At 37.9% G+C, this 26,060-nt stretch overlaps 2 protein-coding genes across 10 annotated transcripts in view; both read left to right on the top strand.

Annotated features, from left to right (window-relative positions):
* The window catches only part of DNAH12 (dynein, axonemal, heavy chain 12), a 192,246-nt gene extending 171,795 nt beyond the window's left edge, over nt 1-20,451 (top strand). For 4 of the 7 annotated variants that reach the window (XM_010851634.1, XM_010851636.1, XM_010851638.1 and 1 more), the window contains 11 exons: nt 180-433; nt 631-771; nt 5,005-5,142; nt 6,423-6,656; nt 6,940-7,128; nt 8,924-9,027; nt 10,383-10,587; nt 14,943-15,080; nt 15,529-15,620; nt 18,375-18,442; nt 19,598-20,397. In XM_010851634.1, the coding sequence (XP_010849936.1) occupies nt 180-433; nt 631-771; nt 5,005-5,142; nt 6,423-6,656; nt 6,940-7,128; nt 8,924-9,027; nt 10,383-10,587; nt 14,943-15,080; nt 15,529-15,620; nt 18,375-18,442; nt 19,598-19,788 (1,754 nt within the window). In that variant the 3' untranslated portion in view covers nt 19,789-20,397. Of the gene's footprint in view, nt 1-179; nt 434-630; nt 772-5,004; nt 5,143-6,422; nt 6,657-6,939; nt 7,129-8,923; nt 9,028-10,382; nt 10,588-14,942; nt 15,081-15,528; nt 15,621-18,374; nt 18,443-19,597 lie in introns of those variants that run through there. The other 3 variants (XM_010851635.1, XM_010851637.1, XM_010851640.1) reach the window with 3 other exon arrangements.
* A 607-nt stretch (nt 20,452-21,058) lies between these two features.
* The window catches only part of ASB14 (ankyrin repeat and SOCS box containing 14), a 22,797-nt gene continuing 17,795 nt past the window's right edge, over nt 21,059-26,060 (top strand). For all 3 annotated transcript variants that reach the window (XR_826294.1, XR_826293.1, XM_010851655.1), the window contains exons 1-5: nt 21,059-21,116; nt 21,691-21,832; nt 24,324-24,370; nt 25,050-25,181; nt 25,281-25,439. Coding sequence is in view for 1 of the 3 variants with exons in the window: in XM_010851655.1 (XP_010849957.1) it covers nt 21,711-21,832; nt 24,324-24,370; nt 25,050-25,181; nt 25,281-25,439 (460 nt within the window). In the remaining 2 variants the exon portion in view is untranslated. The remainder of the gene's footprint in view (nt 21,117-21,690; nt 21,833-24,323; nt 24,371-25,049; nt 25,182-25,280; nt 25,440-26,060) is intronic.

Raw genomic sequence — 26,060 nt, forward strand, 5'->3', positions numbered from 1 at the left:
TGTCTTGTTCAGTATCTATTTCCTGGATGATTATAAATCACTTAGTAAATTTGGTATTTATAAGGAAAAGTAATAACTAGAATTTTTCACAGTTAAATGCTTGTTATATACTGAAACATAAAGCATATTTTATAATTTTAGAATAAGCAGTGAAACCATTTATTTTTATGCCCTCTTAGGCCTCCTAAAATTTGCAAATGATAAAGCTATGTCTGGAAATAAATTTCAAGCTATTTCACTGGGACAGGGACAAGGACCCATTGCAACAAAAATGATTAAAGCAGCAATAGAGGAAGGAACTTGGGTTTGCCTACAGAATTGTCACCTCGCTGTCTCCTGGATGCCCATGTTAGAAAAAATATGTGAAGATTTTTCTCCTGAAGCCTGTAACTCATCCTTTAGGCTTTGGCTCACAAGTTACCCATCTCCAAAAGTATGTTTATTTCTTATGGATTTTAGTACATTTATTTGGTTAACTATTACACTGTATATCTTAAATGCTTAACATTACGAGGTTTTAAAAAATATTTCTGGAGTCCTCTCTTATACCTACTTTTAATCCACTACTGTATGCATTTTTAAGACTTGAGTGGTTATCTAGAGTAATGCTCTTTGTTTGTTCTGTCTCAGTTCCCAGTAACAATTCTACAGAATGGAGTCAAAATGACTAATGAACCTCCTACTGGTCTTCGGCTAAATCTTCTCCAGTCTTACCTCACTGATCCAGTTTCTGATCCTGAGTTTTTCAGTGGATGTGAAGGAAAGGAACTGGTAATATTCAGCCTCTGGAACTTTTAAAATGTGTTTTACAGTGAAAAATATGAGAACATAAATATTTTATTTAATACTAAACTTTACGCATTTCCTAAGAAGACAGAAATTGTACCTATCTTGCTCATCATTTTATTCCCAATAGTTTGTGTTCTGCTTCACGTGTAGTAGATATTCAAATAAATATTTATTGAGTGAATAATCTGTGGAAAATTCTGAAGGAGATGGGAATACCAGACCAGCTGACCTGCCTCTTGAGAAACCTGTATGCAGGTCAGGAAGCAGCAGTTAGAACTGGACATGGAACAACAGTCTGGAACAACAACTGGTACCAAATAGGAAAAGGAGTACGTCGAGGCTGTATACTGTCACCCTGCTTATTTAACTGATATGCAGAGAGTACATCATGAGAAACGCTGGGCTGGAGGAAGCACAAGCTGGAATCAAGATTGCTGGGAGAAATATCAATAACCTCAGATATGCAGATGACACCACCCTTATGGCAGAAAGTGAAGAAGAACTAAAGAGCCTCTTGATGAAAGTGAAAGAGAAGAGGGAAAAAGTTGGCTTAAAGCTCAACATTCAGAAAACTAAGATCATGGCATCCAGTCCCATGGATGGATGGCAAATAGATGGGGAAACAGTGGAAAGAGTGTCGGACTTTATTTTTTTGGGCAAAATCACTGCAGATGGTGACTGCAGCCATGAAATTAAAAGATGACTACTCCTTGGAAGGAAAGTTATGACCAACCTAGACAGCATATTAAAAAGCAGAGACATTACTTTGTCAACAAAGGTTCATCTAGTCAAGGCTATAGTTTTTCCAGTAGTCATGTATGGATGTGAGAGTTGGACTGTAAAGAAAGCTGAGTGCCAAAGAATTGATACTTTTGAGCTGTGGTGTTGGAGAAGACTCTTGAGAGTCCCTTGGACTGCAAGGAGATTCAACCAGTCCATCCTAAAGGAGTTCAGTCCTGGGTGTTCATTGGAAGGACTGATGTTGAAGCTGAAACTCCAATACTTTGGCCACCTGATGTGAAGAGCTGACTCATTGGAAAAGACCCTGATGCTGGGAAAGATTGAGAGCAGGAAGAGAAGGGGACGACAGAGGATGAGATGGTTGGATGGCATCACTGACTCAATGGACATGGGTTTGGGTAGACTCTGGCAGGTGGTGATGGACAGGGAGGCCTGGTGTGCTACAGTTCATGGGGTCGCAAAGAGTCGGACACGACTGAGTGAACTGAACTGAGTGAATGAATATATCTTAGTTTGTACAAAAGTCCAACAGTGCCTTTAGCAGTCTATTTTCACATTATTTTTTATTGTTTCAACAATATGTGTGTTAGGTACTAAATATAAGGCAGTGAGAATAAAATAGACACCACCACCACCAAAAAAAATCTGTCTTCATGGAAATTCTAATAATAATGTTTTGACATATTAATAACACTCTTCAGTGTTGTTGTTCGGTCACTAAGTCATGTCTGACTGTTTGCGACCCCATAAACTGCAGCATGCCAAACTTCCCTGTCCTTCACTATCTCTCTAAGTTTGCTCAAACTCATGACCACTGAGACAGTGATGCCATCCAACGACTCATTCTCTCTCACCTCCTTATTCTCCTGCCCTCAATCTTTCTCAGCATCAAGGTCTTCTCCAACAAGTCGGTTCTTTGCATCAGGTGGCCAAAGAATTGGAGCTTCAGCTATAGTACCAGTCCTTCCAATGAATATTCAGGGTTGATTTCCTTTAGGATTGACTGGTTTGATCTCCTAGCTGTCCAAGGGACTCTCAAGAGTCTTCTCCAACACCACAGCTCAAAAGCATCAATTCTTCAGTGCTGAGCTTTCTTTATAGTCCAGCTCTCACATCCATACATGACTACTGGAAAAACCATAGCTTTAACTAGACAGACTTTGTTGGCAAAGTAATGTCTCTGCTTTTTAATGTGCTGTCTATATTGATCATAACTTTTCTTCTAAAGAGCTAGCGTCTTTTAATTTCATGGCTGCAGTCACCATTTGCAGTGATTTGGGAGCCCAAAATAATAAAGTCTGTCACTGTTTCCATTGTTTCCCCATCTATCTGCCATGAAGTGATGGGACCAAATGCCATGATCTTCGTTTTTTGAATGTTGAGTTTCAAGCCAGCTTTTTCACTTTCCTCTTTCACTTTTATCAAGAGGCTCTTCAGTTTCTCTTTGCTTTTTACCATAAATAAGGGTGGTGTCATCTGCATATCTGAGGTTATTGATATTTCTCCCAGCAATCTTGATTCTAGCTTGTGCTTCATCCAGCCTGGCATTTCGCATAATGTACTCTGCAAGTAAGTTAAATAAGCAGGGTGACAATATATAGCCTTGATGTACTACTCCTTTCCCAATTTGGAACCAGTCTGTTGTTCCATGTCCAGTTCTAACTGTTGCTTCTTGACCTGCATACAGATTTCTCAGGAGGCATGTAAGGTGGTCTGGTGTTCCCATCTCTTTACGAATTTTCCACATTTTTTTGTGATCCACACAATCACAGGCTTTGGTGTAGTCAATAAAGCAGAAGTAGATGTTTTTCTGGAACTATCTTGCTCAGCCTTCTTTTATTTATCTTCTTCAGTGTGTCTGTTTGTAAAACAGTTTTGCACATGGTATTGAGGACAGTAGCAGTTCCAATAAATAGCACTCCTCTTCTCTACCCAAATTCTTACCAGTTAAGAAACAGGAAAAAAGTATAAATATATGGGAACCAAATTATAACCTTAATTACTGATATAGACTAGGTTGGAAGATTTGGATTATATCTGTGAACAAATGAACTTAATGTTACAGAACCCAGAATGAAGCAGATTTATCTACCCAGAGGAACAGAGGAAAACTTCCTTCCCAGCAGGAAGCTCACATCTAAGAAAGAAAAGGGAAAAGCTGAGCAAATCTTATTTGCTTAACTTTTCCCAAATTTACCCATTAGATAGGTACTCCTCTCTCTACCATTGAATTTAAGAACATAGAAAATCCAGGAGTGTTACATTAATTGATATTTCCCTACATGGAAGGAAGCATCAGTACTAAGAGAAAACCATCCTCTCCCTTTACACACATGCATACTATGGTATTTATCATATTTGCCTATTTGAACCGGAAAAAGAATGATATTGCAGATAAAGGGTCAAATTCTTTGGAAGCCAGCTTGTTTCTTTCTGCTTGATGATGCTCTGTGTGACCCCAGTCCTGAGCAATAATTTTGTTTGTAGCTCTGGGACAAAGGGAGGATATTTGTGATTTTAGCTGGAAAGAGGACTTAGTAGAGTGGAGAAGGTGGTATGGTGATCCTCCTACCCATCTTATGATTGCTTCTTTATGTCTTCAGTTGTGGAAAATCTTTTCTGCTATTCCTCAGGTTGTTCTCATAGATAGCTGCTCTATAAGCAGTGGTAACTTTGGTGCGTCAAGGAAGGAGATGAGTTCAGGATCTTCGTATTCTGCCATCTTGGCATGTCTCTCCAGCACTATTGCATTTTAATAATGTATAATGTTATTGCAGTTTGTCTAGCTTTGGAGGGTTTTGTTAAGTCATAAGATTTTTGTTTGTTTGTTTTAATGTAAAGTGCCCACTGCTAACACTCTGGCTTCTTCCCCTCAGACTGTTCCCTGAAGGCACAATTACTCATTCTTTTCAGTGCCACAGTCCTGATCAGATTCTGTGTGATCCTTGCCCACCTGGCTAGTTTTCCTGCCAGATTACAAGCCCCTGGTAATTTGAGGCCTTGTTCATTCTTTTCTCTGTCCCCTCTGGTGAATGGCTCCAAGCAGACGCTCTGTTGCCTTTGGTGGCCTTGAACCCAGCCAGCTGTGGTGAGATCCATAGTAGGTTCTTAAAACGTGGAGTCTGTTTAAGCAGGGTTTGTATCTGTGGCTGATGGAGGGGGTGCTGAGGCAGTGTGGGAGCCGTTTGCTGTGTGGACACAGCAGTGAGGTCTGCTTAGGCCTCTATCCACAGCCTTCCAAACTGTCAGTGTACAAATGCAGACTAAGGGCAATGCATAAGTGTTTGTACAAGATGTAGAAGTTGTGAGATTAATATTTTTTATAGTGAGCATTGTTTTAGATAGTCTTTCTAAATAAAAGTTTGTAGAGATATATGATCATAGAATCTCACAATGAAAGGTCATCAGTCCCCCTCATTTTAATAACGGAAATCTGATCAGAATTTTCTCTTGTTGCATATTTTTGTCTTAAAGGCTTGGGAGAAGTTGCTGTTTGGAGTTTGCTTTTTTCATGCCCTTGTGCAGGAGCGAAAGAAATTTGGTCCTCTTGGGTGGAATATTCCATATGGATTTAATGAATCCGACTTACGCATCAGTATTCGACAACTACAGGTAAAATTAGAAAGACTAATGTTGATGGGGGATTACTGTGTTCCAGGCCCTAGGCAATTCCCTTTGCTTAGAATAACATTCATTTCTCCCAACAACACGAATAGTTGGCTGGATGGCAGTAATAATTATAATTTTGGCTTACAAAGGATATTTTTCCATCTGAGTTTTTCTGCCGCAAATAATGGGAACCTTGATTCAAACTGGCTTAGTCCATAATGAAACTTTTTATCTCACGTGAAAAAGAGTTGTGGAGGAAAGACAGACTCTGGAGTGGGTTTTTCAACAAAAGTGTTGCTATCAAAGACCCTAGTTCTTTCTTTTGGCAGTGCCCTCCTCAGTGTTGGCTTTGTATAGGTCCTCACTATACGCTCCTCTTAGCTTCCTCTCAGTTAAATCAACAATTTACCTCTATCAGTCAACAAAAACAGTAGAAAAAGGAATCTATTGAAAGAATATTGTGTAGGTCACAGAATCACCAAGATGGCTGGACAGCCATGGCATGCAGTGTCATATCTAGAATCGTACCATATCTGGTGAGAGCGTTTCTTCTACCCCTGTTAAATATTAGACACTGCAGCTCTCATAGGTGCCACTGAGACTTTCATCTGCTATGAGGTCATCAAAAAAGATCTTTTGCTGTCCCTGCTTCTTTGCACACTAAACTCCAGTTCAGTCCAGCATGGCTGCATCTGAGATTCCAAGCCCAGGTCACAGGCCTAGGCTTTAGCCAAAGGGGACTGAGAAAGTGAGCGATTGGTTGTTTTCAGTTTCTGTAGACTTGCAGTGAAACATGAGACGCATGAGATGGTCAGCATCCTCCAACAAACAAACAGAGGAACAAATGTCCACTATGAGTTCCTGCTCACTCAGACTTTGAACTAGGCACATTACTTACATTATCTGCATGAATTCTAATCCTCACAGCAACACTGTACGGTGGGTATTATGCCTGTTTTGGAGAAAACCAAAGCTAAGAAGTGAATTTACCCATTGAGGTAGGATTTGAACTTCAAGTCTGTCCAACTCCAGTACTTTCCCATCATTTCTGTCATGTTTTACCAACCATATCAATCCAACTAGAGAACCACAGGATACTGTATATTCTGCCTCTTTGCTGTGATAAGGGCCTTAACAACACGAGGCTTTAAAACAACCCTGATGATAGTTCTTCCAGCCCCACTTCCATGTGTATAGACTGATCAGTGATTGATTGATTGATTGAATGGAAATGAAGTGAAATACACTATGGTTTTTCTCATTTCATTTTTGCTTTGTTTCAGCTATTTATCAATGAATATGATACAATTCCATTTGAAGCGATCTCTTACCTGACTGGGGAATGTAACTACGGAGGAAGAGTGACAGATGACTGGGACAGACGTCTCCTCTTAACCATGCTGGCTGACTTTTATAACCCACACATAATCGAAAACTCTCATTATAAGTTTTCTCCTAGCGGAAACTATTTTGCCCCTCCCAAAGGCACTTATAATGAATACATTGAATTCATTAAGGTAACTGATGTCACTGAAAATAGGGTTAGATTCAAGTGTGATTTTCTTAAAAGCAAATAGTGAAGTAGTCCCCCGTAATGTAAAGAATTAGACAAGTCTTAGGTACAATCAGCTTTCAATACAGTGTTTTTGTTTCTCGTAGTTACTGAGACTTGGAAAAGTTTGATCCCTCTGTTGTTTGATGTTTAGTTGATTTTTAACCCTTTTCGGTCTGCACATGTCTACCTTATGAATTAACGTACCCAATTAAACTGTAATGCTTGTTGAATTTATTTTCTGGTAGAAACTTCCTTTTACTCAACACCCTGAGATATTTGGATTACATGAAAATGTTGATATCTCCAAAGATCTTCAACAAACGAAAGTCCTCTTTGAGTCATTGCTCCTCACCCAAGGAGGCTCCAAACAAACAGGATCCTCAGGAAGCACTGACCAGATTCTACTAGAAATTACCAAAGATATTCTCAACAAGGTAATATTTAGCTTAAAATGTGTTTCTTGGAATAGAACATAAATCAAAATGGGACTGAAATGTCAATCTGAAAACTCCAGGTAGCAACATTATGCCTGAGTGAGATACTTTGCTTTTCTGAACATTAGTTTCCAAACTAGAAAAGTGGTGATGACAGTGCCACCTGTGTAAGGTTCTTGTGAACATTCAGGGTATCGTTAATTTGAAGCGCTTTGCATAATGCCTGCAAATATTAAGTTCCTAGTAACTAGAGTTGTGGAGCTACTGAATATATGATTTCTTATCATTTCTAAATAAAAATGGTGGACCTACTCTTTTTTTAAATGGGGGAAACTGTCTGAACTTGCTGATTCAAGAATGGAATGCTGTTTAATCTATACTTCAGAAGTGAGGAGGCACAGGGAGGTAAGAGCAGCACTAAATTAGCAGCTACAGCTTCTCCTCCCATACTGCATTCCAGTGTACTTAGCCCTGGGAGAATGAAATGGTGTTCTCTTTCCTCACTTTTTTCTGCCTTAAATTGAATAAGGAACTACTAAGAGGACTTTATAGCCCCAAGCAGAGATCTTCACAGCTCCTCTCCAGGATGAGCACTATAATTATCCCCATGTTTCAGCATCAGGCACTCTGACAGAGCACAGCCTGACCCTGCTCCATCTGCCTTGTAAGTCCTCAGATGGCACCTAGCCTCCTCTCCCAGTCAGTGCCCTTGCCTTACACCACTCCTTAAGTAGAGCCTACTCAGACCTAGAAGCTTCAGTCTGGCTGTGGTCACTGGAGACAAGTAGTGAGCATCATTGCCTGCTGCCCTAGTGTGAAAGCACACCAACGTTCTCCCGCCTCTACCTATGGACTGCTACTTCTCACCCCAGACCCTCCTGCTTGTGTGATTTATGTCTTTGCGGAAAGGTTCTTGTCCTCCCAAAATGGTGGCTCTTACAAGACCCCAGTAAGAAGTTACCTGGCGGTGGCATATGGGACTTAGTTGGTGTAGAATGGTTGTGCTGACCAACCACTGGTGTCATACTTTGAATGATGCTGCCTAGTGTGACTTAGAATTCTTTTGCACTACCAAGGGCCATCACCTGGGGACGGTCTGGATGCTCAACTTTTTAGTTTGGCACCTTCCTCATAGGGAAATTTCTCGTAGGGAAATTCCTCTAAGAGTGCAAACGCCAGTGTCAGGGGGCTTGCTTATACCCCCAAAGTCCTCGTTATCACTTCTTCTCAACCGTCTCTGAGATGCCTCATTAAAATCAGATACTCAGTGACTTTCTTTCTCCCTAAGCCCTGGAACCTTGCTACACTTACACATTAATTATTTGGTAGTGGTGTAAACAAAGCTATTTTGAGCCTGTTGATAATTTGTTGAAATAAATATAAAACAGTTGTGAAATGATATATCAGTTTTATTAATGGAAAATAAAATCCAATTTACAAAAGAAAATTACACAGCTTTTTAGAAATATATATCTTCTTCTACTCAGTGCTATATCCTATAGGAAAGAGCATGGGCCTTAGTGTTAGAGACCTATGGATTTGAACAGACTGCTTCTGAATTGTGTACCTTTAGGCATTTGCTTCACCTCTCTGTACTTAAATGTTCTTATCTGTAAAATGGAGATAATAATGGCCACCTGAAACTGTATGGCAAGGATTACATAATATTTGGAAAGCACTTAACATAATTCTTGGCACATAGTAAATGCCTAATGTTAACTATTATTGATATTATAGCCGAATGACACTGTTCATTTTGAGAGTAATACGTGATCTTCAAATTTTATTCTCTTAGCTACCAAGTGACTTTGACATTGAATCAGCACTGCTCAAGTATCCTGTGAGATATGAAGAGAGCATGAATACTGTGTTAGTGCAAGAAATGGAAAGATTTAACAAGTAAGGAGCTCTACACCCAGTGATTCAGAAGGCTACCAGCCAAAGTTGATAAAAAGATACACCAGTATTGAATCAAAATTTTAAGAAGAAATTATCAAAACTTGCCATTTTGTTAGAATTTGTCTCCTTTTTTAGAGTTGCATACTGCCCCAGAAGGGAGCATACCTTTTCTAATGTAAAAATGATGATGAAAAAAGAGATCTGGTTAAAAATATTCATTAATCGTAATTTTTCATCTATCCATTGCTCTTCTCCTCAGGAAATAAAGCTGGAATGACCTTTATCTAAGCCTATGTGTAGATACATATTTAGTCATTTTTCTGCCCACTTTCTTCCTAAGTCTAATCTAGATTGGTAGGTACCCTAAAATAGCAAGCAGATTATTTGCTTTAAATTTTTAAATTGAATTTTCTAAAGCTCAATACTGGCTTAAGGAATGGAGAATTGTTTTGGTTATGAATTTTCTAGTGTTTCCAAGTTTAACTTTCCAGACTTTTTAAAATAAGACATATTAAAACCCTATGATGCCTTAATGAATTTAGTATCTCTTATACAAAGACTTATACATCTTATACATATAGACTTGCCTGGTGGCTCAGTTGTAAAGAATCTGCCTGCCAATGTAGGAGACATGGGTTTGACCCCTGGGTCAGGAAGACCCCCTGGAGAAGAAAATGGCAACCCACTCTAGTATTCTTCCCTGGCAGATGCCATGGACAGAAGAGCCTGGCAGGCTCCAGTCCGTGAGATCACAAAAAATCAGACACGACTGAGCAACTAAACAGCAACAACAATACAAAGACCATATGTGTTTGTACATAATAACATATTGTCTCTCAGTTGTTTAGGCTTATAGCCCAAAACCCTCACTTGAGGTATATTTATGATGTTCTTAGAATTTGGGACCTAAGTGAGAAGCAAAGTACTTATAAGGGTATGAATGAATATACACTTTAGATTTTTATGCAGTGTTTCCAAAGTTTCAACCATTGCATTGTGCCTTTATAACTCTTCCCATATTTGCATGTCACCTGTAACATTATTTACCTGATACTTTTCCTTAAATAATTCTCTGTTTAAATTAGCCTGGTCTTAAGCAATAATACCCAGAAAGCAATTTTGATGCGCAAGTTATATTATTTTCTATATTTAAAATGCATATGTAATAATTAAAATGAAAAATGTTCATCCAAGTATCACCTAAAATTACCTTACATTATGAAGTGGGAGGTGACCAAATTTTGGGAAATACTCCCATAAAACCGTGAATGATATCCTACTCTTTCTTCTGGATGGACTGTATATTGATATTTATTATCATATATATGATGATGACACAATTGCTTTCCTTGCAGCTTAATTAAAACTATACGCAACACTCTACGGGACCTTGAAAAAGCTATTAGGGGTGTGGTCGTGATGGATTCTGCGTTGGAGGCACTGTCTGGCAGTCTGCTTGTTGGAAAGGTTCCAGACATATGGGCGCAACGCTCATACCCAAGTCTTAAACCCCTAGGAAGTTACATCACAGATTTTCTAGCCCGGCTGAACTTTTTACAGGTTAAAAGTTATATATAATTTATACATACTATTTCATTTTTCTGCTTGACTGGAGAGATACTAAAAATTGCCCGTGGTCACTTGAATGTCTCTGAGTTAGATGAAATGGATAAGTAGTTTCATGGTAATCTAACCGAAATTTTAGGGTATTGAGAAGTACACGTATTTGAAAGTGATTAAAATGTTATGTTACCCAAACTCAAGTAACACGTGACAGTTATATTTCTGAAGATTCTGTTTGTGGTTTCTGTGACCACAACTTGGTCTTATGATTTTGATGCTGACAGTAAATTACAAAAAAAGCCTGAGGCTTGGATTAATCAGTAATTGGCCATTATATAGAAATCAGTGCATCTTATCTCTTATCTCATAAAGCCAGGGAAAAGGTGAGTGCTTTGAAATCTCTAAGCCCTTCACCCCCCAAACTCACAGGTAAAGGATATGTGGGCAGCACAGTGTTTTCCTCCGCAGCTCCTCTGCTTCTCCCCACCCTATGGTTGATGCTTACATGGGGCTAGTTGGTGGGGAGAGCCCCCAGAATACGTTTTGGAAATTCATATATATGATCTTTCAGTTTTCAGTTGCCGCTTTATTATATGAAAGCTCTATTAGTTTTACTACAGAAGCTAATAATAAAACAGCCATATTTGTGAAGATGTGGATAGAGAGGCTTTCTCATACACATCCCTTTTTAATTTTTGCCAATCTGATAGGTCAGTCATATCTTATTGTTTCAAGTTGAGTTTCTTTGATTTTTAGCGAGTCTGTGCTTCTTTTTGTATGTGTACTTGCCATTTGTATTCATATCTTCTCCTGTGAATTGCTGTTCATCTCCTTGATCAATTTTTCATTGGACTATTTTTGTTTCTTTTTATAAAAATTTTAAAGGTCACTTTCCATTTACAGTTATTACCAAATGTTGGCTTTATTCTCCATGTTGTACCAATATCCTTTAGCCGCTTAGCACCCAATAGTTTGTGCTTCCCAGTCATCCATCCCTATACTGCTGCCCGTCCCTCCAGCTGGCAACCACTAGTTCTCTGTTTTTGTGAGTCTACTTCTTTTTTTTTCTGCTATATTTACTTAGTTTGTTGTATTTTTTAGATTCCATATATAAGGGACATCATACAGTATTTGTCTCTCTTTGTCTGACTTATTTCACTTAGCATAACGTATTTCAAGTCCATCTTTGTTGCTTCATATGGCAAAATTTTATTCTTTTTAATGGCAAGTAGCATTCCATTGTATGTGTATACCCGGTCTTCTTTATCTATTGATGGGCACTTAGGCTGCGTCCACATATTAGCAATCGTACATAATGCTGCTATGAACATTGAGGTGCATGAATCTTTTCAAATTAGTGTGTTTTTCCCCCCAATATATATCCTAGAGTGGAGTTTCTGGGTCATATGTTAGTTCTCCTTTTTAGTTATTTGAGAAACCTCCATACTGTTTTCCATACTGCCTGCATCAATTTACATTCCCATCAACTGTGTACAAGGGTTCCCTTTTCTTCACATCTTCGCCAACATTTGTTATTTATGTTCATTTTGGTGATAGCCGTTCTGACAGGTGCAGGGTGGTATCTCATTGTGGTTTTGAATTTGCATTTCTGTGATGATTAGTGATGTTGAGCATCTTTTCATGTACCTGTTGACCATCTGTATCTGCTGTTCGGAAAAATGTCTGTTCAATTCTTCTGCCCATGCTTTAATTGGGCTGTTTGTTTGATGTTGAGGTGTATGAACTACTTATATATGTTGGGTACTAATCTCCCATTGGTCGTATCATTTGCAAATATTTTCTCCCATTCAATAGGTTGTCTTTTCATTTTGTTTATAGTTTCCTTTGCCATGCAAAAACTTTAAGTTTAATTAGGTCCCATTTGTTTATTTTTGCCTTTATTTCTTTTACTTTAGGAGACAGATTCAAAAAATCTGCTGCAATTTATGTGCAAGCCTGTTCTGCCTGTGTTTTCCTCTAGGAGTTTTATACTGTGTGGTCTTACATATAGGTCTTTAATGCATATTGAGTTTATTTTTTTGTATGGTGTTAGAGAATGTTCTAATCTCATTCTTTTACATGTGGCTGTCCAGTTTTCCCAGTAATAATTATTGAAGACACTGTCTTTTCACCTCCTAATGGTTCTTAGAATTAACAAATTAAACAAATGAGTGGTCTGGAGTTTTTTTCCCCCCTTTTCTCATTTCTCTCTCACCGTTCACCCTGCTTATCTTCCTTTCCTCCAGCCTGTGCTTTTTTTTTTTAAGTTTTTTGCACACTGGCTGGCATCTCAGATTAAATCCAGGATCCAACATTTAGTATGTATGCGACTTTGAAGAAGATACTCATCTTTTTGCACCTTGATTTCCTCATTGGCAAAATGGGAGGAATAATACCTAACTCACTGAATTATGGACTAAATGAGGTGATGCATGTAAATCACCTAGCTCCTGGCATGCACTAAACAGTAAATGGTAGCTAGTTCAGAGATTTTATGGATATGTAAGTAGCTGACCCAGACATTCATGACATTCTTGGCTAAATGAAGACCTGAAGTGAGCAAGGGAATGTTCTATATACTTGCTTTCTGGGTTCTTACAGCTTTCTCTGCATGGTGCTCGTTCTGCCTGGCTTGTACCTTTACTGAGCTCCATCTCTTTCTTTACCTCTTCTTGATCTGGCAGCTTGTACAGTTGCAGCATCTCCAGCAGTGGTTTGTTCTCTTCTTCCCAGGAAGCAAAGCTGACTCCTTCCCATAGTGTGCTGCTCACTCAGAGACAAAGTTCATTTTATTGATTCATCTGTTCATTCAGATGTGAATTGAGACTCACTTTGTCAAAAGCATCTTGTCGTTAGACAGGGTTGCCAGGTTGCCTTCAGTTTGCCAATAGCCCTCAGATGATAACCTATGTAATTCAGTATAGTAAGGGATGTGTCATAAAAGACCAACATGTAAATGCTCCGGGAATTCAAAAAAGGGAGAGAGTTTTTTTAACATAAGAAAGCAGATGGTTTTTGGATGAGGTAGCATGTGAGCTGGTCTAAAGGATGAATGGTTTTGAACACTGCAAATAAAGGAAGAGGGCTTAGAGACACCTGGATGATGAAAGACAGTATATCATTTAGGATTGATTATTTAGTAAAATTTTTGATAAAAGCAAAAATTAAATTCATTCCCTCATGTAACTGAAAAATCCAGGGAGTAAAGTGACTCCAGGCAGCTTTTTACCTGGGATGCAAATGCAGTTACCTGATCCTGGCATCTTGCCCTTCATCGCTTGGCTTCATTCTCTGTGGGTTAACTCCACTCTATGTTCTTGTTTGATGGCAGCAGGATAGCAATAGAAGCTCTGGCATCATATCCACAAAACTGTTTAGAGTGAATCTTTTCCCCCAGAAGTCCCAGCAAGAGTCTGTACATCTCTGGCTTTGATTGGGTTACATGTCCATTCCCGAATCAGTCACTATGACTGGAGTATGATCAGCTTGGCATGAATCACATGCCCACTCCAGAAGGTAGAGCTCCACCATCAGAGTGGTGTTCCCGTTGAAATGTTAGGAGGATTCATCCCATAGAGGGATATAAGAGTCATACCACTTTCAGATAAACAGAAAAAACAACAGAAGTTTACCAACTGCAGAGAAGAGGCCACCATTTGATCAGAATGTCAGATGTTTAAAGGGGAACTAAAAGGGATAGATATATAAATACAATCTGGGACCAGCTTATGGGAGACTTGAGGTGTTTTAGGCTTTACTTTGGTAGGGTAGTAGTAGATCACTGAAGTATTGTATGAGATGTTGAGCCATCCAAACCATGCATGGAGAGGTGTACTCTGGCAGCATCATTATAGATGTATTGAACAGAGAAAGGGAAGAAACAAAAAGAGGTACACATGATTGGGAAAGAAGACCAGGGTATCTAAAGTGGAGCCAGAATTGTGGTGTGGAGGCAAGGAGGTTAAGAGAATCAAGGAATTGGAACCAATACACGAGGGCTGTAGTTAGACAATATATAGGATTTCTAAAGATGGCTGCTTTTGAGTGGGATTAAGTAATATAGTAAGCCCTCAAATAATTTAATTTGCCTTTTTACAGAAGATTTTAATCTTTCACAACAAGTAAAGTTTGTTTTATTCAGGTTAATGTTAAAATTAGTTTGAATTTCCCAAGAAGAGTAACTAGAAGGGATAAAGGTAGGAGGGCCAATAAAGGTTGTATGTTTGGTGTCAGGAAAGAGAGTCCCGTGATGGAAAGTGTGGGCAGCATACACAGAAACCAGAATCAGTAATTGTATGTCAGGTAATTCTTGAGGAAGTAAAAGGAACATAATGTTTGTTTTTCCTTTATAGGACTGGTATAATTCAGGAAAACCTTGTGTGTTTTGGCTCTCAGGCTTCTTTTTTACCCAAGCCTTTTTAACTGGAGCAATGCAGAATTATGCCAGAAAATATACCATCCCTATTGACTTACTGGGATATGAATTTGAGGTACAGTAAACTCCTTAAACTCCAGAGCATATCATTACTTCAAAGGCATGTATTTAAGCAAGGAGGACATGAAGAATTCATATTTTTATTGCCCATTGCAAATAATTCTTCTTCTTTCCATTCTTTGTATTTATGAAGAAAGTATATAGTATTTGCCTTGCTGTCTCCATGAGAGAATTTTTATACATCTCAATATTCAATTCAAATAATCCAACACTGCTTTTCTATTTTAGCAGAAATCAATATGATGTACAGTAAAACCAGATAAAATACTTTAAAAAGAACTGTATTATTTTAAAATTACATTTCACTGAGAAAAAAGTATAGTTTAAGAAGCTATTTTATGGACAAGTTTCTCTGAACGTGTTCTGAAAATTTAGGTAATACTTTCTTTATGAGACATTTACCTAGGGAGGAAATCTCTACTAGCATTTGTTTCTGCCTTCAGGTTATTCCTTCTGATACCTCTAAGGAAGCACCAGAAGATGGTGTTTATATCCACGGATTATATCTTGATGGAGCCCGCTGGGACAGAACAAGGTCAGTAGTTTCAACTGCAAAGACTCTTTAGTAGTAGCTGAATCATAGGTGAGATAAGCTGTCTGCTGCCCTTCACCCCTGCCATCCTCCACAGCCAAAAGGCTTCTTCTAGAGAATATGACAAGTAATAAGTAATATTAGAATTCTTGCCATAAATCATTATTCAGGCTGCAGCAATTAGTAAGTGAGTAATTTTAGATTCTGAACAATTTTGAGTTAATATTTCAATGGACTTACCAGTAGAAAAGTTAGTTGAATTTATTTTCCTTCTTCTGTTTTATGAGTTAACTTCTGTTTTGTAATGTGTAGGAGCACCTCACTTTTAAATAGTTTACAGTTATAGTAAAGTTCCCATTTCTACGGGTGAATGGAAAACTTTTTCTTATATTTTGAAGACATAATAAATAAATATTTAGAATACTGAGGGAATACCCTGGCTGTCCAGTAGTTAGAACTTGGCACTTTCACTGCAGTGGCCCAGGTTCAATCCCTGGTTGGGGAACTAAGATCCCACAAGACATGTAGCACAGCCAAAATAAATAAATACTGAATTTCCAGCATAGGAAACTAATCAATGCTTAGATTTGTGTGTGTGTCTATGTAGACAGATAAGAGAGAAAGGGAAAGATTATTTCCCTTGGAGCTCTGCTCTTTAACAGTCCATTGCTATTTCCAGAGTCAGGGTTAGACTTTCCTATCAAGGAGGGGTTAAAAGTCAAGGCAGGGAAAGTTGCTTAAGGAGCATGAAGTCAGCATCTTTATTAGAGAAATGCAAATCAAAATCACAATGAGGTACCGTCTCACTCCGGTCAGAATGGCTGCTATCCAAAAACCTACAAACAATAAATGCTGGAGAGGGTGTGGAGAAAAGGGAACCCTCTTACACTGTTGGTGGGAATGCAAACTAGTACAGTCACTATGGAGAACAGTGTGGAGATTCCTTTAAAAACTGGAAATAGAACTGCCTTATGATCCAGCAATCCCACTGCTGGGCATACACACTGAGGAAACCAGAAGGGAAAGAGACACGTGTACCCCAATGTTCATCGCAGCACTGTTTATAATAGCCAGGACATGGAAGCAACCTAGATGTCCATCAGCAGATGAATGGATAAGAAAGCTGTGGTACATATACACAATGGAGTATTACTCAGCCGTTAAAAAGAATACATTTGAATCAGTTCTAATGAGGTGGATGAAACTGGAGCCCATTATACAGAGTGAAGTAAGCCAGAAGGAAAAACATAAATACAGTATACCAACGCATATATATGGAATTTAGAAAGATGGTAACAATAACCCGGTGTACGAGACAGCAAAAGAGACACTGATGTATAGAACAGTCTTATGGACTCTGTGGGAGAGGGAGAGGGTGGGAAGATTTGGGAGAATGACATTGAAACAAGTAAAATATCATGTAAGAAACGAGTTGCCAGTCCAGGTTCGATGCACGATACTGGATGCTTGGGGCTAGTGCACTGGGACGACCCAGAGGGATGGTATGGGGAGGGAGGAGGGAGGAGGGTTCAGGATGGGGAACACATGTATACCTGTGGCGGATTCATTTTGATATTTGGCAAAACTAATACAATTACGTAAAGTTTAAAAAAAAAAAAAGCTGTGGTACATATACACAAGGGAATATTGCTCAGCCATTAAAAAATACATTTGAATCAGTTCTAATGAGGTGGATGAAACTGGAGCCTATTATACAGAGTGGAGCAAGCCAGAGAGAAAAACACCAATACAGTATACTAACACATATATATGGAATTTAGAAAAATGGTAATGATAACCCTGTATGCAAGATAGCAAAAGAGACACAGATGTATAGAACAGTCTTTTGGACTCTGTGGGATGATCTGAGAGAATAGCACTGAAACATGTATATATGTGAAACAGACCGCCAGTCCAGGTTTGATGCATGAGACAGGGTGTCAGGGTTGGTGCACTAGGATGACCCTGAGGGATGGGATGGGGAGGGAGGTGGGAAGGGGGTTCAGGATGGGGAACACAGGTACACCCATGGCTGATCCATGTCAATGTACGGCAAAACCCACTACAATATTGTAAAGTAATTAACCTCCAATTAAAATAAATAAATTTTTTAAAAAAAGAAGGAGCATGAAGGTGGTTCTACAGAGATGGTTCTAAGACTGGGATATGAGGAGAGTTAGCTACACATAGCTCATGTGATTATTTCTCTTTTCATTTTCTTCATTCTCATGATGTTTCTCTTAACTTACTTTTTCTTATGTATGTATTCATCTTTTCATTTTTTTCTTCCTTCCATCTTATAAGCAAACAAATACGCAATGTAACATAAGAAAGATAGACTACATTTTCTATATAGAAAGCTCTATATTTGAATCCTGACACTGGTACTTAAGAACTCTGTTACTGTGAGAAAAGTACTCAGCCCCTCTGAGTCTCCACTCTTCATCTGTGAAATAGGAATTGGAATGGGGCCAAGACTACTGTGAAGGTCAAATATAACAGCATAGTGTCTGCCTCATGGACATTGCTTTTAAAGTGGCAGTAATTGATATTTGTCTACTATTTAACACATTACCTTTCCATAATTTTCTTCTGTTTTTCTCAATTCTTCATTGGCTTTTACTTGGTTTTGTTTTGACATTTTTTTCCCTGCATATTTCTGGTCCTCTCGTATTAAAAGCCAATGTCTAAGTCACAATTTCTAAGATGCAGATTTTGTTTTACTTCTAATAAACATCTGTCAATTTCTCTTCACAGTGGATTGCTTGCTGAACAGTACCCCAAACTTCTGTTTGACCTGATGCCCATCATATGGATAAAACCAAGTAAATATATTTCTAACAAAACTTTGTAGAGTTGTATGGAGCATAATGATAGGTATTTTTAACTGCTTTCCAAATAAGTCTCTGCTCAGACCTATTAGAATTTGTTCAATTATAGTAAATATTGATTTAATGTTTATTTTGGAAATACATTATTCTCCCTTTTTGTGTTGCATTTTTATTATTTTATGACTATTATTTCGGCCCTTTTTGCTCTTATCACATGGGATATAACATTTTCTTTGCCCCTCCCCTTCACTTCTCCTTTTTCCAAGTCTAGAGCTTCCCATCAATATTTTGATCCTGAAGTGCCTTTGTACACATCTTAGAGACACAAACAGGTTTGACACATAGTCTCCAGTTATTGACTAGAGTCTTCTGGCTATAAGAAACTCCTAGGCCTAGGAACCAGCCAGGTGACCCAAGCCACTAGGGGTGGAGACCAGCTTTGCCCCCTTTAAAACCTACTTGCTTCTTCCTTTTTGCCATCATCATTTTCCCACCAAATGTGAACAATTGAGGCTCATTCTTTTGTCCTTCCTCTCTATTTTTTTAAAATTTTCAAATAACTGTAAATGAAAACATTTACAAATCACCCAATTACCACTCAACCTATTAAGTGTTTTTATTTCTAAAGCAGTTCATTTTATAACTATGATGAGGCCTCAGTTTAGAAAGATTTCTAATATCTCATATCTGGCTTTGCAAGGATTATGTAGAGATTCTTTTTGTGAGTTAGTGTATGTTTCTGAATAATAACCTAGTGAAAACCAATAGTAACTTCAATTTCTTCTAATTTATGGATTTCTTATATTAGAACTCTAAGCAACTGTGTTTCTATTTTTGCATCTCCCCCATTACCTATGCTGTGTTTTGTTTCTCCTTCTTATCTCCTAAGTCCTCTTGAGTGATCAAGAGGACTAAGTGATCAGGTCTTTAAAATCACGTACCATATTGAAATCACTTACGTTGTTTCATAACCATAATTATATGCCAACTATGAAAAAAGAAAAGCCAAAACAACTTTAAAATATTCAAATATCATAATCATGATCTGAGATTTAGTAGTGGTCATTTTATTACAAGATAAATAGTTGTTCTTTTAGTAGCAGTGACTGTTTTTCCTTTATCAAATGACTGTATTTCCTTTTTTTCAAGCTATAAAGTCTAAGATCGTGAAGTCGAATGCCTATGTCTGTCCTCTTTACAAGACAAGTGAACGTAAAGGAACTCTTTCCACCACAGGACATTCTACTAACTTTGTCATTGCAATGTTGTTAAAAACAGACCAACCTACTCAACACTGGATCAAACGTGGGGTTGCTTTGCTTTGTCAATTAGACGACTAAATTGGACAACTTCATAAAACATCTGAAAGAAGTTACAAAAAAATTGCCTTTGCTTACTTGAAAATATATATATTATAAAACCCAAGTATCTTGGTGTAATTCTTTTCAGTGATCTTTGTGAATGGTCTTTACATTGTTCTCGTCCGTGATATACCACTCTCGATTGCAGTACAGCCCTCCAGATGGATTCTTGAGACCACAGACAACTGTGAAGAAAAACATGAAATGTGTATTTGGAGTCATATGGAAAATCTTTGAAACTTTTATTTAGTTCCTTTTTTTAGTTTGATATATATGTGAAAAACAGATTTGGGAAGACTAGCTGGATAAAATTTTAACTAATATCAAAAATTAACTTTTTCACAAGTGTTAAGTCATTTCATCAGCTTCAGTAATAATTTACTTTCTACTCAACTATTGTGATTATACACAAACATTTAAAATGCATAAATTATAAATAAGGAAAACGCTGAAACAATTTCAGAACTAAACCTCTTCTGTCTTACTCTTAAAACGTCAGATCCATATTTCTCACAGTACCCCTGTGACAAGGAAAGGAAACTCAAAGCGCTGAGGCTGACGCGCAAAGGCAGTAAGACGGCTGGAGGGAGATCCTGTACACTGGAGGTGTATCATGCTTCTTGGCATTTGCTTCCCATTTAACTGGAAATGCCAGGTGGGCTCTGTGTTATTGTTAATAGTTATTATTCTTATTATTTAGTGTGCGTTCATAATACTAGTGTACATTATCCATTTTTAAATATTTCAACAAAACAAAATTATAGTCAAAATTTTATTATCTTGTGTGGAGTTAATTCCTTCTTTAAGATTCCCTGGATATTTTAGGCTGCAGCTCTATAATTCAAAGAAAATGTAGGTGGAGCTTCCCAGTGAATCAGAACCATAGGGATAGTCATTTTTGATAATTAAGTCAGAGCAAAATGTTTGGCCTCTCTTACATGAAACATTGGTTCTGGTTTGCCATGGCTATGTGCATGAGTTCTCAGAGGAAGAGTTCACCTCACACGGTCAACCTCCTGCTAAAGCATTTTATTCCAGGAATGAAATGTTTCATCTTTTAAATTTCATGAATACAGCAGTGAAGTAAAGAGACCATGTTTCCAAACAGAGCTAAACCACATGTAAAAAACAAGGGGAATGTGCCAGACTGTCTTATGATCAAGTATTTATAGTAAAGCTATTAATGGAATAGTCACTACTGGGGAGTGGAGATCCTAAATATAAATCAAAATTCTGATGTGCTAATCCTTAACAGTGAAAACTTCAGTGCTGTCCTGGAGGATATCACAAAAGGTAAAACGTCTTTGGTATGTGATCAAACCTATTCTATGTTAAACCTGAAGTGTTCTTTTAAAGCCACTGAGATATTGCCTAATAAAATATACTGGGGCTTTCCCCCACTATTCCAGTTAAATGTTATATTATGAGAGCACATTTATTCCTATAACATGTTTATTTTTAACATTTACTAAAATATTTTTAGCATAATACTGCATGTAGGAAAGATATTCTTTTGAGTGAATGCTATAATCACTGAGAAAAACGCATAAGCTAAGTTTAAAATAGATCAATATCATTTTCATAGTTACAATGGTACTGACTTAAGTTTTATGTGAAAACTTGTGTTTCCTGAGTAAGCTTTTAAGTAGATGGTTACTCATGGAAAATTTCTAATTTATGTTGAATCTGTGGCAGTTCAGAAAACTCTTTGGAGTTTTCGAAAAATTTGTAAATGAATATTTTGTGTTCTAAATTTTGCATTTTTTCATTTATCAATCCTATGATTTATTTTAGTTTTCTGAATTTCATTTATAATTTTTATCAGTTGATAATCTGTTTCCACAACTGGAAAAATATTTTTAATTCATTTTGACTTTAAAGTAAATCTGTCTGCATTCCACATGGATAATTACACCAGTGATGAAGACATTGATGATGACTTTGACACCCAGCTCATCATTCAACAGAGTTTACAGGATATTCACAAGCCAGGAACTGGACAGCAGTCACCTGAGGATGAGAGGTAATGGTATCTCTTTGGCAATGCATTATACGTATTCAACAGTTGAGACTTGTCATAAGCATGATGCTAGTGTTATGACAAAAACAGAAGAGAGAGTCAGAACTCAAGGAGCTATCGTTTAAATAGTATCTATGAGACGATGTCTGACCAGACAGGAGAAATTAGAAAATAATTCAGAATTTAATTAGGCAGTAAAGAAAATAGTTGGAGGAGGTTAGTTACAAATATGGGTGAGGAGAGGCAGACTGGAAATCAAAAAGGAGAAACAGATGAGAATTTGAAGGGCTAGAAAACCCTAATGCATCAAGGAAATGTATAAATCGAAGACACAAGTCTTAGTGGGGTGGGTGGGATAGGGTAAAGTCTTTATTCAAATCAGAAGGAATAATTGTGTAAACTTAAACCCAGAAGAGACTACCCCTTCGGAAGGGTGCCGATTCAGAGTTCTGATATGACAGCACTAGAAAAGGACTCCATGGACCCCTCTTCTTATTCTGTCCCTTTCAACTTGTGGTAAGATGTGATGCTGACAACTAGAGACTTGCCCTGGATATTGCCTTTGGGATCTGCAGCCAAGCACACCTCGTCAAATGCTGTCTGGCTGGTCAGCAGTTCAAGCCCCTGAGTAGTTATCAGGGGTGATAAACCGTTTGCTTGGGATGGTGACCTCTATTTGCCTGCTGGAGGTAAAATGGGATAAATGTGTTTTAACTCCAAGAGATTTTAAAATTAAATGTAGATGTTGAAGTTTATCAAACCTACAGTTGGGTTTTTTTATTTTTTAAAGTAACACTTGGAGTGATTGTGTGCCACACTTTTGAGCATTTCTCATTTAAATTTTAATTATCATTACCTCTCTATGTGGTAGGTAGTAGTATTATCCCCACTTAGAGGTGAAGAAACTGAGGCATAGAGAAATTAAGCGACTAACCCAAAGTCACAGAGCTAGTAAGTAAAGAGCCTGGCTTCAGAGTCTTTGTTCTTTATCACACTATACCTACACTTTTGTGTTAAATTTAGAAACAATCTTTAAAATAATCTTTAAATAGTTAAAAGTTTTGTAAAGAAATTGGATTTCATTGGATTACCTGTTGTATTAACCTTGTGATTAACTTTGAAGTCATGATTTTACATTGAAAGGTAAAAGAGATTTTAATTAAGACTATTGAAATGTTTCAAAGAAATTAAAATTGACTATAGTTATATATTTCAGTTATTAGATTTGAAAGAATTGTATGATACTTAGCAAGGTTTACTTATTTGATCAGGTACTTGAAGGAATTAGGAAACAAGCATATACTTGAGACAGGAGCAATAAAGTGCTCCCCCCCTACAGAAAGATGTCCAGTCCTAATCCCCAGAATTTATGACTATGTAACCTTACATGGCAATGGAGAATTAAGTTTGCAGATGGAATTAAGATTGCTGATGATAGGGAGATTATCCTAGGTTATCCAGACAGGCCCAGTGTAATCACAAGGGTCCTTAAAAGTGGAAGAGAGAAGCAGAAGAAAGAGATCCTGAGAGATGGCTGGGTAGAAGGACATGGCCCAACATTGTTAGCTTTGATGGTGGAAGAAGGGGTCAGTGAACTAAGAAATGCGGGTGGCCTCTAGAAGCTGGAAAAGGCAAAGAAGTGGATTCTTCCGTAGAGCCTTCAGAAGGAACACAACACTACCAACACATTGACCTTGGTCCAGTAAGACCCATTCTGTACTCCTGAACTGCAGAACATAATAAATTTGCCTTATTTTAACCCACTCAGTGTGTGGTAATTTCACACAGCTGTTATAGAAAACTAATACAATGCTAAATCAATAACTACAGTTTTAAATGTTTAAGAGAATTTGGTTGACCAGATTGTAAGCAGGACAGACTGTCTAAGGGAATTTATTATCTTCAAGCTAGGTTCATTGAATAATCAAAAGAAAAATGGAAAGGTGATCATTGTTATTTACTAGATTTAAAAAATAATGCAAGATCCATAAATTGTTCTTTAAAACTTTAAATATTTTAATAAAAATATTACTTAAAAAAACTGCTAATAGTGTTTTTTGAGCACAGATTCTGACCATGAATATTTTTTTTGAAATCTTACACCATGATTATTTACTTTTTAAAAAAAATAATTTTTGCTAAACTCAGTGACAGTATAGAGTGGCCATTTAAATTTTAATGTGATAATATGACATTTCCATCCTGGACAGCTTTGATTCAGTTCAGCAAGTATCGACTGAGGGCCAACTGTGATCTGTGTTCTCACAGTTCTTGCCCTAAAGAAACTGATGAGGAAGACATGAGAAAGGAGTTTCTTTGGAGCACATAAAGGGTTTATACTACGTTTTGAAGTATTTCTATTATGCCTCAGTTATGGCCTCATTATAAGTTTACTCCTGGTTAACTACTATTGACTTTACCCTTTCCTTTTGCTTTATATCCTTAACTTTTTCCCTCAGTTTTGGAATTTCACATATATTTTTTTCCCCTGCAGCTTTCTGAGTGCTTACTATAAGAAGATAGTTGAAACAATAGAGACAGTTAAGTACTCTTCTTATTCTATCCCTTTCAACTTGTGGTAAGATGTGATGGTGACAACTAGCAGCATTTTCCCTCTGAGTTCAGGAAGCCTAGAAACAGGATCTCCCAAATGCTGAACACTAGGGAGTCCACAGCTGATTGTCAGGAGTCTGATACGGGCTTTCCTGAGAAAAACTACTTCAGCACAACTTAGCAAAGAACTCCTGGGCTCCTCGGTGAACAGAACTGTTTTCTGTATGTAATAAGATGACAGGTATTCACAGACCCAGGTGATATGGAATGCTAGATGAAAGACCTTACCGCTTATTTCCCTGCATGTGTGTTAGTCACCTAGTCATGTCTGACCTTTCGTGACCCCATGGACTATAGACTGCCAGGCTCCTCTGTCCATGGAATTTTCCAGGCAAGAATACTGGGGTGGGTTGACATTTCCTTCTTCAGGGGATCTTCTGTACCCAGGGATCTAACCCAGATTTCCTGCATTGTAGGCGAATTCTTTACTGTCTGAGCCACCAGAGAAGCCCTTATTTGCCCTATGCGATTTACATTTGTCTTTCAAATGGTGGTGCCAGAATTTCATTCTCTCATGCACTAACCTTGATGATGGAATTCAGAAGCAGTATGGGCTGCCTTGTACGTGTGCCAAATGTGAATATGTCCTCATTTGACATACTAATAGGTAAGGAAGATGTATTGTCACAGTTGACCAAGTACCATTCAGCTTTTGATGAAGCAGATGAGATAGGCTGGCTTCCTCTCCATAAGGCTGCAGTACAATTAAATAAGAACATTTTGGAAATCACCCTGAAAGGTAAACTCCCTTTACAACTCTTCTTTGATGCTTCTGAGAAATAAGTTTAAAATTTATTTTCATATTTTAATCTGTGTGGTCTAACTGGATTTATTTCAGCCTCAAAACTCAGTGTATGGGAGCAAACCACCCACAATGGTGAGACGCCACTGTTTTTGGCTGTCAGCAATTGCCTCTTAGAAAACGTTAGTTTTCTCCTTCTCAATGGCTGCAATCCAAATACCAAGAATGTCGAAGGCAATTCACCTCTTCTTACAGGTAAATTAACACCTTGGCTCTGGAGAACAGTCTGTGGCCTGTGTCTCCTCTAGACCCAGGGGCTTCACAGGCAGTCTTTTGGTGCATAGTTGCAGCACTGTCACTAATCCCAGCTGACCACATGTGGTATCTGACTCCCAAGAAGCTTTGTATAGACTGGCTTGCGAGGTGAGGCAAAGTGTCTGCCCAGTTATGAGCTGGTTGTTTGCCTGATACCCCAGCTGAACAAGTTAATCTTGGTATAAGAAATATAGAAGAGGAGCAGAGTAGGAAGAAGCAGCCAGTGTTTGGGTAAAGTCGGCAGATTAAATATGAATGACTAATTTTGCTGCCTGCCTCCTGAGTCTTCAGGAGAAGTACAGTTCATTAAATGTTTTAAAGGGTTAAGATACAGAAGAATGGAAAGACTGGAAGAGGAGACAAGAGTAACATGATTTTTAAAAATCAGAAGAGCAGACAGATGAATGATTAACAAGTGACAAGAAAGCCAAATCTTAAATTGGAGTGGGGAAAGCCAAAAACCAGTGCAGCTGTATCAAAAGGCCTGGAAACTGTTGGCTACAGTTACCTCCTGGGACACAGGGATGAAGAACAGCAGCTAAAATAGAAAAATTGATTGAA

The sequence above is a fragment of the Bison bison genome, unplaced genomic scaffold, assembly GCF_000754665.1.
Source record: "Bison bison bison isolate TAMUID 2011002044 unplaced genomic scaffold, Bison_UMD1.0 scf7180017864304, whole genome shotgun sequence".
In the NCBI taxonomy this organism is placed as follows: domain Eukaryota; kingdom Metazoa; phylum Chordata; class Mammalia; order Artiodactyla; family Bovidae; genus Bison; species Bison bison.